Consider the following 13,733-nt stretch of genomic DNA (forward strand, 5'->3'; position numbering starts at 1 on the left):
AAAGTATGGCGAGTGCACGATGCTTGAAGTAATAGCAAATTCGAATACTCATGAAAGTAAGATGAGTGTAGATAGGTGGAAGAGCAGAGGAGTACAAACAATGAGTGATAATGATAGATGGATAAGTGATAAATATCATTTTATACAAGTAGTTCCAAGTTCTAATTTAACCAACCATTCATCGTGTTGTACATACTAAGTAAAAGTAGGTTTTCTCAAATTACCTAGTAAGTGAGTACAAACAGTTTGATGTTCTATCTGACCGTTGATGTATCGATTTCCTGTGATATCATTGGCTGTTTTTAACTTTCGGTTATGCATATGCAGGTACGAACGGCTTTGAGTTACCATGGCGGCTAATTTTGACAGATTGATGTGATATCAACCACTTGTGACCTTGCTACATGTTATCATGTTGTCACTCTCGTATGGCCTTGCGGCTATTGATTTTTTTGTTGCTGTTGCTGTTGCTGTTGCTGTTGCTGGTATAGATGCTAGTGATGGTGATGATTAAAATTGGGTTATTTTTAGACTTCTTTTTCAACCTCTCCATCAGCCTCACCCAACCAAGTACGATTGTGACTTCACTTCAACCCTCTTTCCTTTCTTCCTTCTTAGGAGAGTTGATCCTCCCGATAGATATCTACTAGCTACTAGCCTGTTCGGCAGTTCGTACTCAATCATTCCTTCCTTTCTTTACTATAACACAAACTACCGTCAAACAAATTTGTCTTATCCACTTCACGATCCTTCTGCTTCGCTGTCTGTTTCCTTTTTCATCGTATCAATTGTCTTCAACTGTCTCTCTCTCAAAACTAACCTAAGGTACCTCAATCCACGACTATTCATTCAGAATCAGACTTCACTCCAGATTCTCACTTCATTCTCACTCCAATTTGACTTCAACCACAATTTACCTGCTTTTCGCTTTCGACCTCTTCTGGTTCACCTACATATTAACTCCAGTCGCTCTTTTTGGGTACCTTTCTTCTTACGACTTACATGATTATTCCTCTGCGGCGATTCATATCATCCATTCTCAACAGTCATTCACTCATCCATTGATTCATTCTACTTCACCACTCACGAACGTTACGATCCAATCAAGAGGAATAAATTACAGTCATACCAAGAAACTCACATCACACAATCTCCTCAATACCTAATATATCTTTACGCCGTCGCAAACTTCTCAGCCCTCTTCATAATACGAACTGGAAGATTTCAACCCAAACACTCCCTTTCAAACAAAGACTCAAATCTGTCTCACGAACCGCAAGAATTACTTACTATCCATTTCTCTTATGCGAATGACAAAAAAAGAACCTTATATTTTACATTACAAGATCAACCATGCGCAGTAGCATTTTGGCTACGGCCTACATCTTATCTTCAGCAGTATCCATTGTCAGTGGCTGTTCTGAGGTCTCTGGAAATTGGTACTGTAATCCCGTGGATGCTATCTTGTACAGCAATGTCGGCGCACCAGGAACTTACAATCAAGTTACCGATATGTCCTCGGATGGAATTTGTTCTTCTACACCAAAGTCATTTTCTGGTCCGCTTTCTCCATTAGACGAAGAAGTTTCATTTCACTTTCGGGGTAATTGCAAAGAATTCTAGTCTAGCTTTCAATGCGATCTAACAAAATTGTCAGGGCCCCTTCAGTTGAAACAGTTCGCAGCATATACACCGGGCACTATGGCTGGCAAGGAAAAGCGTGAGGGATCGACCGCTAGACGGCGTCGCCATCTTCAGCATATAAATAGACATGCTAGGGCAGGCAATCAGAAGCGTGATAAGATTCATGCTACTATTGATGGACAACTTGTCTCGTGGGATGATAATTATCCGACCTCAGGTCTTGATGCTTCTAATGGTGATGCGAAGACGGCTACTGCTACAATAAATGGTGAAATACAAACATGGATCAACAATTGGTTTGGACCAAGTACCACGACAATGGTATCTCAAACATCTACTACCGTACCTCAAAGTGTATCTCAAGGCGCAACTACAAGCGAAGAGGCCCAGGAGACTTGTACGAACTTGAAATCCCTCATTGAATTGATTATGCGGCTGACATTCATACCTAGCTACCTCAATCGTTCCATCTATCAGCACAGCGTTGTCTCAGTCCCAAGTATCCACAAATCCATCTGCCTCCAAGCCTCAAGCATCTACAACCACATCTACCCCAGAGTCTCAAGTGTCTGCAAGCATAACCAGCTCAGCCACAGCTATAGCTTCTGGATCCTACAGCAGGATAGGTTATTATAATTCTGCAGAGCAGACTCTTGATAACCTAGTATTTCTTGGAAATCAGTAAGTATGATCATTTCCCCCCGCTATATAATGTGCACTTCTACAGTACAACAAGCGAATAACTTTCTTCTACTGTTCTCGCTTCTAATACCAATACCTAAGATCAATCACTAACTGAGTCTATCTTCATTAGTGGTGGTCAAGGCTCAGGCGTATTCGATGAAGCTTATGGTGCTTCACTTTCTTTCGTGAACAGCAGTGGCACAGGAGGTGCATCATCGCCTCAAGTCCTCGCTGACGCTACCTTGCCATCAAATGAAGAGATAGTCGTGATGCTTGACGAAGAATGCAACAACGATTGCGGCTATGTGCGACCTGGATCTGTTGCTTACCGTGAGTTACTGTGTTACATATGAAGATTATTCGTTACTGACACACCCATAGATGGCTTCAATGGAGCGAACAAAGTTTTCCTCTTAGAATTTAGCATGCCGATAGATGGAAGAACCGGGTTCAATGGTGACATGCCCTCGGTTTGGATCCTCAATGCCCAGATTCCTCGAACAATCCAATATGGGAGTCCAAGTTGTTCCTGTTGGGAGTCTGGTTGCGGTGAATTTGATATCGCAGAAGCCTTGAACGGTGGTTCGACATTCCTGAAGTCCACACTTCACACGAACAAACCTGGAGGAGATTCGGACTATTTTGTACGGCCGACTTCTAGTACAATGAAACTTGCCGTAGTATTCAATTCTGCCACTTCAACTATACATATTCAGGTTCTTCCGACGAGCTACGAGTTCCCAACGAGTCTGACAACAGATGAAATTCAGAGTATCTGTGGTACGAGTACTGGAAATCAACTCTCCAAATTTGCCATCTCCTAATCTTAAACTAGATTTGGAATTTTCAATTGGTTACAAGAAAAATTCCGCGGAGGAGATGATAAAAAAGTCTTTAGACTGGTGGTAGGAAGCAGGCGATCATTTTGTTCATAAAATACCCTTCTATTCTTGTGTATGTTGACGTACCAATGAGAACCTTTGACATCAGTAGGATAGTTCTATTGCATGGTGTCTTCCCAATAACACTGGGGTATGTGTCATGATATACATAACCTTTTCCCTGACGATTGCAAATTCCTGTGATACAGATCATGTCTGAAGTGATATCTTGACTAATTTGTGATGTCGAGGTATAAGTTTGAGTCATATATACTTAGGTATTCAACATCAATTGACTAGATGATTTAGGCATATAGTAGTTTAACCAGGAGGTTCTAACTATAAGACTTAATATTGATAGATATAGATTCTTCAGATGATTTTGAATATGAGCTTGTTAGAATCTGAAACTCTATTTTGTTAGAAAAAATACATGGAGATAAAAATTTTGAATGGGTTTTTTTAAATGAGTTTTTTAATAAAAAGATATAAGAATAGGTTTTTATTAGTTCTAATCATTCTTACCAAACCTCTAAATATAGAGGTTACTTTGTCTTCTACTCTACTACTGCTCTCTCTTATAATACCACTCCATATCCTGCTTAGTGCCGTCTCGAGACTCAATTCTCTCACTCCAAAACTTTATCGTTTTTCACGCTTTCAATGCCAGCGGCGTAATCTCTTTGTTCCCACAACAATTAATCTCTTCAAGTCTCTTCTTCCAAAATATCCACCTCACTATATTGAATCCTGAAATGGGTATCATCTATACCTTTTGGATCAACTCCCCTGTTTCCGAAAACCTGGATTCGAAATCCTGATTCAAAATATAGAGGCTTTCGATTTTGTACCCGTAATATTAAAACTATACTAGTGCAGTAGATAAAAGGTCTATAATAATACTAAAATGTTACTCGAAATTATAACTAAAAGTTTTGGCTCCATTTATTAATGGCTGCAAAGTTTTAAGGGTATTGTATAAGATCTATAATTCAATAAGGTATAATTCGGGATTACAAACTCCAACAAAGGTGAGGTGGGCAATGAACATATTTAGATTGTAGTGCTGGATGGTAAGGATGCTTGGAGAGAGAATCCATACTACTCGGATTTCTTTGACCAGGAAAGAAAGATTGCTCTAGATGGTTCCATTGGAGGTAGATGTGGTTTCCAACTCTGGATTATCTCTCTTCTCCTCTTTCTTTGCATTCTCACTCTTCCAAGAAAGAACACCCATTTCTTTTGTATGCAGCATTTGGCTTACTAATCTATTCTACACAGGATGCTCTGTAGCTATCAGTTTGGCGCCTTGTATGCACATATACCATAGCTTGTGGAGATCGTATTTGTACAGTGCGGTGGGATGTGTATATCCCGTTTGGGCGTAGCGACTTGCTATATTGCGAGTGAGGAGCCGGACTTGCTACTATAATGTATTGGAATTGTTAAAGTCTGTTTCTGCGAGCTTGATATCTAATACATTTTTGTATAAGATGTGAAATTCGGAGCGGCTTTTGAGTTTGTTATTTAAGGATGTCATACTGAGGGGATTTGATCGGATGGGTCTGGGTGAGTGGAGATTGTTGAATGGAAGGAGATGCTAAAGGACTCAATATTGAGGAGAGCTATTGATGGGTTAGCATGCTTCGGCTAGCATCACCAACTATTCAGGTAGATGTGAGTTTATTGGGTGCCTGACAATGATTATGTGACGTCATAGACATCTATCTGCATTCTGTCTCACCATTAAGGAGTGGATTGATTACTCACGGTTGTAAAACTCTGGTCCAATAGATTCCGTGAATCGCAATGTGAAAACCTGAGCTTCATATCTACAACGATGCAGCGCCAGTTTATAAGACTCGATGGAGGATGTGGTGAAGATTTAGCATGAGATGAGATGGGATCTTTTTAACTCTCGTATTGGATTGAAATAAGACTAGATAGACTGGACCAGACTAGTTTGACGTGAGAATATAATCTATAAATTAAAATATTCTGATTCTTGAGTATGTACAATATTCCAGGAAGAGCGGTGCTTTCTCTCTGCCTTCTTCTCTATCTCTTGTCCATTCGTGAATTCTTGATTCGTAGAATGATCTAGACTTTATACTCCAGAGTCTACCGTCCGGATCCTAATTATCTCATTAATTTCTACTGGGGAAGTTATGATTTCTAATACATCTACTGCATTTTACATCAAATCATATATAATCCACCCATCCATCCCCTTCCTCATAAAGAGCGAAAGAAACATTAAACCATAACACCATAATTTCCCCCCTTTACCAACGGTTCCACCTCGTTCTCAAGCCCAAAGCCCGCTCTCCTGATATCCACTATTGGAATGCTATTTCCCATCCCTGGATTTCCGTTCGGATTTTTCAGCTCACCATAACGAATACGCAATTCCTTGAGAGGTTTCGATAGTGATTCTGTGTTTCCCAGACAGGCCGCTTGGGTAAGAGTTCGGAGCTGTGATGGGATAGCCATGCTGGAGGTTCTATTTGATAATCCGGGTGTCGGGGGTGGTGCGGACAGGGAGGAAGTGGTGCAGAGCAGTTGTGTGAAATTTGCGTCTTGGGCTGCGACACCGTTTTGGACGAGAGCCCAGAGACCGAGGATGAGGAAAGGGAGGGAGAGGAGTAGAGAGAGGAAATAGGGGAGGAGGAGGTTGAGGGGTTGCGAGAAGGAGTAGATGTTGTGGAGAGTGAGCATGCTCGTGTTGGTGGGGGTGGACCAGAGGGAGTAGGAGAGAGAGGCGCTGAGGGTGATGTTTTGAAGGAGGGCATTGAGTGCGTTTTGTGTGATGACGAAGGAGGGGTTTGCAGAGGAGTTGGTGGTGTAGTGTGTAAAAGCTGTGTTGAGAGGAGTGCGGGAGATGATTGTGCCGTTAAGAGCTGGGGAGGCATGAGTTAGCGTTTAAGTTTGAGGATGGGATTAGGAAAGGACAAGGATTAATCATTGGGCTGAAACATACCTCCAGAACTCCAATTGTCGGCGTTCCCAAATCCTGGCGAATCTTCCCCCCATCCCGTGGCATCAATAGCATCTACCGCCCTTTCCTCATCATTATCAAGGAGAACAGCCGGCAACGCTGTAAATTCTCCAGCGAGGTAGTAAAACATAGTATCCAAAATTGTCATCATATTCAAATCCCGATAGTAGGCCAGAGCTTCAGCGCTCCAATTTGCAGGGTTGCTGCCAAAATAGTATCCGCTAGTAATTCCAGAAACGTTTGTGAAGCCAGGCACGATGACGGAATTGTCGTGGGTGTGCAGGACAAGATTTGTTAGCGGCGAAATAAAGGTGGTGGTGACGTTGCGTGTGAGAATATTGGAGATGTAGGTGTTATTTACAGTGTAGAGTGCGCGGCCAGGGGTACAATAGAGGTTGTCTTGTATCATGGATGTGTTCAAGGTCGAGGTTTGATTGATGGAGTTGGCATCAACGGTGTTTAATTCTGTATCTAGCAGGGATAATGTGCTACTTTGCCAATGTGCATTCGTATAGGTTCCGTTGTAAAGTTTATGTCGAAGCGCAGGCGTAGCAAGTGTGAGATCAGACCAGTTTCCTGAGTAGATTGTAAATTCTGGATGTAAGGTCGTCGAGTTGATGGTGACACTGGATGTGATATTGGTGCTGGATGAGTTGCAGTCAAGTGTTGGGCCCTCAAATTCTATCACAAAGGAACAATTGACGCCACAGGGTGAAGGTTGATCAAATGCTTGTCCTGTGATCATTGTTTGGAAAGCGAGGCGGGGAAGCAAATTGGAGTGTTTTCCCGTTAATAAACCGCTAGAGATTTCTTTTAGAGGTTGATTACTAAAGCAGAGTTTGAGAAAGTCTTACCTAGAAGTAAATCCAGATACAGATCCATCTGCACTCTCAGATATCGGTGATAACACAGCCAAAGCATATTGGTTAGCGGCTAAGCCAGAACCATTTCCCATCTAGTAGATTGTTTTTAGCCGAAAATGCTCGATGGATATTCGGGTCTCGATGAAAACTCACAAATGATGCATTAAATGTTGGAACCACTACCGAATTATACGATGTCCTTTGTATTGTAACAACATTGATAGCACCGGGAGGGAAACTGACTGCAACTGTCATACTAGCCATCATTATAGACAACACACACAGAACAGGAGCAGCACGAATAGCAGCCCCTGTACATATCTGAAAAGGATTGGACTTTAATCCGAAAAGAGTATCGATCGTGGATATCTTCATGCTTTGAGCACGCAGAAGACGCCATAGATACTGAACAAAAGATGTGGCCAAGGCCGTCTTGAGAAAGAATGAGAAAGCATTGGCGAGAATGTTAGACGCTGTGGAGATATACGTCTGAGGAGCAACTCTGTCTTTTCCGTCGGCTGCTTTACCTGAGATGTAGATGAATAAAAACAAGTGAAGGAGGGCGGTTGCGAGAGCTACAGATGAGAATGATCAGAATACGAATTATCTAATTATGTAGAGAAACATACCGAGTAGGTAACATGATATAATTATCGTTGGTGTTTCCCATCCAATTCCCCATTTCGAAAGAACGGAATTTGGAGTCTTAGGTGGTATCGTTTGGTTTTGAGAGCTAGGGAGGCTGGAATGCGACGAAGTATTTGATGATATGGGAGATATCGTTGGGCTAGTACTCCTAGGGGGTGTAACTACTTGCGGACTGGAAGATGTTGATATTGTCGGGGAAGATGGGGCTCCTAATGTAGGGGAATTGGTATTTGAATAAACACTAGTTGGTGTACCAGCTCTACCTGACTGCTGAACCCATGGTGCTGTTGGTGAAGTAGGAGACCCAGAATGTGTATTTCCAGTTGTCATGATGACTTTAGTTCTCCTGCGATTCGCGTGATTTATTTCGCTTGTGGAAATAAAGTTACAAATAACCTCCTATGAAGTATCTACCGATGATGATATTATAGAATGAAAGCAAGCTATTGAATAGGAAAAGCTTTGTGCGACGAATACGGGAACAACTTCTTTTATGAAGCTCTTCCTCGCTGATCGACCCCACTACTCAATGGGAAACTTGCACCACCATCATCACATAAACGCATGGTTATTAGACGCAGACCCGCGAAAATACAGGGTAGCGTTTGAGTTCGAAGCGTGTATACCCAATAGATTTTGACAATCTTTGGCCCCCTTATAGCGTTCATCGCTAGGGGCGACAGGACCCTCAATCCGGGCATATTTATATTTATTTTGCTTGCACTCAACTTTAATCGCACCATGAGACACACTGCTGGCCAAAGAATTATTGAAGATGGTGGGGATGAAATCCGACAGTTTGGTTCTGAAAAATTCGATGCTTGAAGGTGACTACATGGACGAGCTCATTGGTGCATTTTAAGCGCCTGCTACCTTGACGTACTGCCCCAGATTGGTGATAATGCTGATGCTCTTACATTAGGATCACAAGCACTTGCTTCGAAAAAGGTGAGGCGGGTTATAAGGCAAGTCCGATGTATCTGAGTGATTAAATAAGATACTGTACGCACAAGGGATCACAAGAAAATTGAAGAAGTCAGTGAGGTAGGTTTGCTAGAATAGAATCGTTGGTCCATCGCATGCTAGATTTGGCCCCAATAGAGTAACGTGATTGATAAGCAGCTGGCAAAGGAACTTGGAGAAAGCTGAGCTTGGCAAGGAAAGGCAAGGCAAATCCCACATGCACATGCGGCGTTGTGCTGCCTTTCCAGATGGTTTTCCATTTACCAACGCATTATCCGCTCTGTATTCAATCTCTTGAGGGGAATTGATGAGGGTCGACAGGGCCGAAAATGTAAGGTATCAAGTCTTTGATGAGCATAAGCTTGGCCCTGAACTTTTCATTTAGTCTTATCAGCGTGAATAATTCTGTACAACAAATACAAAGGACACCACAGCCGCATCTGCTTGACATCGCCTATATACTTTTTCTTGGGTTATCAGTCAAGTTAAAGCACTCCACCGACATTATAACTTATAAGTGGGATTTGGTTGAAGAGAAAAGTTTGATGCTGAAGAAGAAGAATAAATTACAATTGAAGGCTTGGCACATTGTAAGCTTGATGATTAATTAAAATTGAGGCATTTCAACCTTCACCTTACTTATCTAATCAATCCACACTTCGTTCTCTCTGCATAAATGCGAAGGAGCGAGATGCTCCAACAGATTGGTAACATTGAAACAAAATTGGCTTTGACTCCAGATAGAAAGCAGCTTGACCTTCGCCGTATGCCAATTCATCCCTCTCGGCTCGGGATTATGAAGAGCGTCAAAGGGTTACCTCTATCTCCATTAAAGTTCTACTACTACACTGTAGCTACTCTCGCTACTCTACTAGTTGGGTAGCTAAGACTTTGGTAAGCCATTCGCGGGGTGACAGGTAGGTCATTCACATTCGTCATTAACCGCAGTCGTCGTTACCCGCAGTCGAAATCGAAATCGAAACCGAAGAGCGAGCTTATTAGAGCAGCACAATCTTGAGGAAAGGTATGCTCGAATTCTCTTATAAGTACCTCCAGGTAAGAAGGAACGGAAGACTACATTCCATTTCCAGATTCAGATATCCTTGACTCAATCCAATCTTCACCTCTTAAAATCTTACTTGCAGCCTTTGTGCCACCACTTTTACCCCTCTTTCCAGCTAACAACACCATCGATTTTCCCAAATCAACAACATCAAAACCAACAATCAATATGTCTTCCAGTGATAAGAAATTGCTCGTCGTCTTCGGAGCTACAGGAGCACAAGGTGGCTCAGTTGTCCAAAGCATTCTCTCTGATCCTAAATTGAAGGAGAGCTGGGCAGTTCGAGGCATCACCAGAGATGTAACCAAGCCTGCTGCAAAGAAGATCGAGGCTCTCGGTGCTGAGACATTTGCTGTAAGTTCCATAATAGCTTCTACACTCCTTTGTTCAGAATTAACAAATATCTATAGGCAGACTTGAATGATGCCAAGTCTCTCAAAGCTGCATTGAAGGGAGCATATGCTGTCTTTGCCGTCACCAACTTTTGGGAGAGCCAAAGTGCCGACGTAGAGAAGAAGCAAGGAACTGCAATTGCAGATGCTGCAAAGGTATGAGATCCTTGGCCACTGAACACATTAGAGTGAGAGAACCCGAATCTAATTTTATCTGTTTATAGGAAGCTGGTGTTCAGCACTTCATTTGGAGTTCCTTGTTGGACATTACGGAGCGTAAGTTTTTCTACCCGCCACTCCTTCTTCTACAGCTCAAATTCCATGTTTTCATTATTGTCTTGTTTGTACTTTGATTGCTTTATATGTCTCGAGAAATCTAATATCCTACCCCGTTCATCTTTATTTGGGCATTTCAAAGCTCTCATATGACTTTCGTTGCTCCAACCTGTAACGAGGACTTCAAACTGACCAGTCTCTCACAGTCTCCAAAGGAGCCCTTCCCAAGGTCACACATTTTGACTCCAAGGCCCATATTGAGGAATATGTCAGAAAGATCGGGATCCCAGCGACTTTCTATTTGGCCGGATTTTACATGTCCAATATTCCTGGCCAAATGTTGCAAAAACTACCACCTGACAACAAATGGAAGCTTGCCTTCCCAATCCCAGCTTCAGCTTCTGTCCCACTTCTTGCTGCTGGTGAGTACTGCTGCTATCCGAATTCGTAAGAATTACTTACTAATATGCCACAGCTGAGGACACTGGTAAATTCGTCAAAGGTATCCTTCTCAATAGAGAGAAGGTTCTTGGAAAGCGTATTTACGGTGCCACCAAATATTACACTTTGACCGAGATTTTGAAGGAATTCACGGAACAGTATCCTGCCGCTAGCGAAGGAGCCGACAATGTTGAACTTCCTCATGAAGTCTACAAGAACATCCTCAAGGGTTTTGGCATGAGTGACGACGCTCAAGAGGAATTGTTGCAGAATATGAGATTGTTGAACGAGTTTGGCTATTATGGAGGTGATTCTTTGGACGAGAGCCATTCTGTAAGTTTTTCTAGAGGCATCTTTTTTTGGATACTCATACTAATGTCCCACTTAGATCTTGTTGGACAAATTGACAACATGGAAGGAGTTCATCGCCGAGCATCCAGCCTTTGCTGAATTGCAATAAAGTCTTCAAAGACTTAAATTCTACATATAGTTATTAGCTTAGGAGGAAGACTTTCGAAGTTGGCATGTGAATGAACGCGATTGGTATTATTCGAATTCTATCAATTTTATCCAAATTTTTCGTTACCTGTAGACAATGTGAACGTGATGATATGTGCTCTAAGTTACCAGCACTCAGGTTGTACTTTGTAAATGTAATCATCTACTGACATATCTGGAGTGTATCGTACCTAGGCAATGAAAAGATATAAAAGGATCTAGGTAGCTAGCTAGCATGTAAGTGGATAGGTAGACTGACTCAAACTCCCTTGACCGAAATACCGAGGTCTATCATTAGCCCAGAAGCGAATTTCGGGCATGAGCGTCGGGCGTCTTTTGATGAATTTCATTCCCAACCTCCATATGGAATTCAAACAATCAATCAACCAACACAATTCTCAACTCTTTCTTTCTTCATCCAAACCTATTCCTATTTACCTTTGACTGTATAATAATTCTGCAAAAATCGCTCCTTTTGGAGGTGTAATCGATCATCAATTTCTTCATTCTAATTTTACTTCCAAATCTGCTTTCAATCAAAACGTACCGAACAAATACGTCTAGCCAATCCGATTCAAAGAGCCCCCCGCAAAATTCTACTATCACAGGCTTAGCCTTCTTTATTCATCGGCCATCACGAGCTTGGATCTCATTAGAAATCATTTAATCTCATCTCTCAAATCCATCAACCTTGCGCCCCAAACTCATCCCTTTCACTGCCATAAAATCTTCACCGTCCGTGAAGGTACATCGGTGCAGTCTGGACGACATTGTTTGTGTCGAATAATTTATCATGGCCTCACCGCCGAAACCTTGGGAACGAGGTGGCGCTGCAGTTAGCACTGCGCTTCCAAGCCCTGGTTAGTATCTATAAGATAACATTTGTCTCTTATTTAATCCCTGCTAACGTTTGATCTTCTTCGCCTAGCCATGACTTCTACTACTGCTGCTACCTCGGGAAGTTCTGCTGGGCCATCGGTCTTATCATCTACATCTGCTAGTACCTCGGGCGCACCAGCCATACCCGAACGACCATCTACTCTTACGAACACCGTCAATCAAAACGCATCTGCATACTCACCATACGGCGCAAATAGGATGGGAGCAGTAGGAGCTTCGCCATATGGTATGGGAGGTATGGGATCTTACTCATCACCCTATTCAAGAATGGGAGGAATGGGAGGTATGGGAGGTTATGGTTATGGTGGTATGGGAGGCTATGGATCTATGTATGGTGGAGGCATGGGCGGGATGTATGGAAATATGGGAGGGATGGGACCAAATGATCCCAACAGTTTAACGCAAGGCTTCACGCAGAGCACACAAGCTACTTTCCAAATAATTGAAAGTGTAGTTGGTGCATTTGGAGGATTTGCTCAGATGCTTGAGAGCACATACATGGCTACACACTCTAGTTTTTTTGGTAGGCGGAGTCCCATGAAAACATTCTTCAAAGCGTTCTTTACTGACAATTAAAGCAATGGTATCTGTTGCTGAGCAGCTCGGAAACTTGCGCAATAGTCTGGGATCCATCCTAGGAATATTTACCATGATGCGCTGGATACGCACTCTCTTTGCAAAGATCACAGGTCGACCCATGCCTGTAGATGCCACCTCCTTAACACCTTCCGCATTCGCCTCTTTCGAAGGCCGCAAAATACTGCCAGACGGTAGTTCTCCACCTCGTCCATCCAAAAAGCCCTTCCTTTTTTTCATAGCAGCTGCCTTTGGTCTCCCATACCTCATGGGTAAGATGATCAAAGCTCTCGCCGCCTCACAAGAAGAGGAGCAAAAACGACTACTTGCATCAGGTCAACTGATGGGCCCTGATGGCCAGCCTGTCCCCGCACCACTCGACCCTTCGAAACTCGATTTCTGCCGTGTCTTGTACGACTTTACCCCCGAATCCGGTGCAGCAGTTCAAGGTGTAGATCTGGAAGTCAAGAAAGGAGATTTAGTGGCAGTGATTAGCAAGAGTGATCCTATGGGCAATCCATCAGAATGGTGGCGATGTCGTGCTCGCGATGGTCGCATGGGATACCTTCCTGGTGTATACCTTGAAGTAGCAAGACGACCCGGTCAGCCTATCGCCGAAATCAAGAGTGCAAGTCAAAGTGGGAGTCGAACTAGTACCATGACTAGCTCAAGTATCGCCAATGCCAATCAAGTAAAGGTACTGGCGGCCCCTCCTGCAGTAGCGGGAAAGGCAGGGGACATTGGAGTGGAAAGTTTCCAAAAGAGCCAGTTCTATTCATAAACTGCGAATATATTTAATAAACAGTAGGACAGTTTCTATGTACTGTTATATCTAGGGCTGGATGGCGTTTAGCGGGCATCGTTTCTTTCCCGCCTGTCTTTTAAAAATGCGATATCTTAGGGCTT

The 13,733-nt window shown here is 42.8% G+C and overlaps 4 protein-coding genes across 4 annotated transcripts; 3 read left to right on the forward strand and 1 right to left on the reverse strand.

The window, feature by feature from the left end:
- Positions 1-1,353: 1,353 nt before the first annotated feature.
- Positions 1,354-3,152, forward strand: EAE97_000902 (uncharacterized protein; the record flags this gene model as incomplete). The annotated part of the gene is made up of 5 exons (XM_038871412.1): positions 1,354-1,603; positions 1,658-2,041; positions 2,097-2,325; positions 2,459-2,658; positions 2,710-3,152. 5 exons carry the CDS (start codon positions 1,354-1,356, stop codon positions 3,150-3,152), a joined length of 1,506 nt encoding a protein of 501 aa, XP_038737313.1.
- Positions 3,153-5,465: 2,313 nt separating this feature from the next.
- On the reverse strand, positions 5,466-8,048 carry EAE97_000903 (uncharacterized protein; the record flags this gene model as incomplete). Its single annotated transcript, XM_038871413.1, has 5 exons — positions 5,466-6,109; positions 6,190-7,007; positions 7,062-7,162; positions 7,224-7,645; positions 7,700-8,048. The coding sequence occupies 5 exons, from the start codon at positions 8,046-8,048 to the stop codon at positions 5,466-5,468; spliced, it is 2,334 nt and encodes a 777-aa protein (XP_038737314.1).
- A 1,864-nt stretch (positions 8,049-9,912) lies between these two features.
- EAE97_000904 (uncharacterized protein) lies at positions 9,913-11,313 on the forward strand (the record flags this gene model as incomplete). The annotated part of the gene is made up of 6 exons (XM_038871414.1): positions 9,913-10,098; positions 10,155-10,292; positions 10,361-10,412; positions 10,619-10,834; positions 10,888-11,186; positions 11,242-11,313. The coding sequence occupies 6 exons, from the start codon at positions 9,913-9,915 to the stop codon at positions 11,311-11,313; spliced, it is 963 nt and encodes a 320-aa protein (XP_038737315.1).
- An 831-nt stretch (positions 11,314-12,144) lies between these two features.
- On the forward strand, positions 12,145-13,608 carry EAE97_000905 (uncharacterized protein; the record flags this gene model as incomplete). Its single annotated transcript, XM_038871415.1, has 3 exons — positions 12,145-12,211; positions 12,280-12,774; positions 12,830-13,608. The coding sequence occupies 3 exons, from the start codon at positions 12,145-12,147 to the stop codon at positions 13,606-13,608; spliced, it is 1,341 nt and encodes a 446-aa protein (XP_038737316.1).
- Positions 13,609-13,733: the final 125 nt, after the last annotated feature.

This window comes from Botrytis byssoidea (genome assembly GCF_014898295.1).
Source record: "Botrytis byssoidea strain MUCL 94 chromosome Unknown BBYS_002, whole genome shotgun sequence".
Lineage (NCBI taxonomy): Eukaryota > Fungi > Ascomycota > Leotiomycetes > Helotiales > Sclerotiniaceae > Botrytis > Botrytis byssoidea.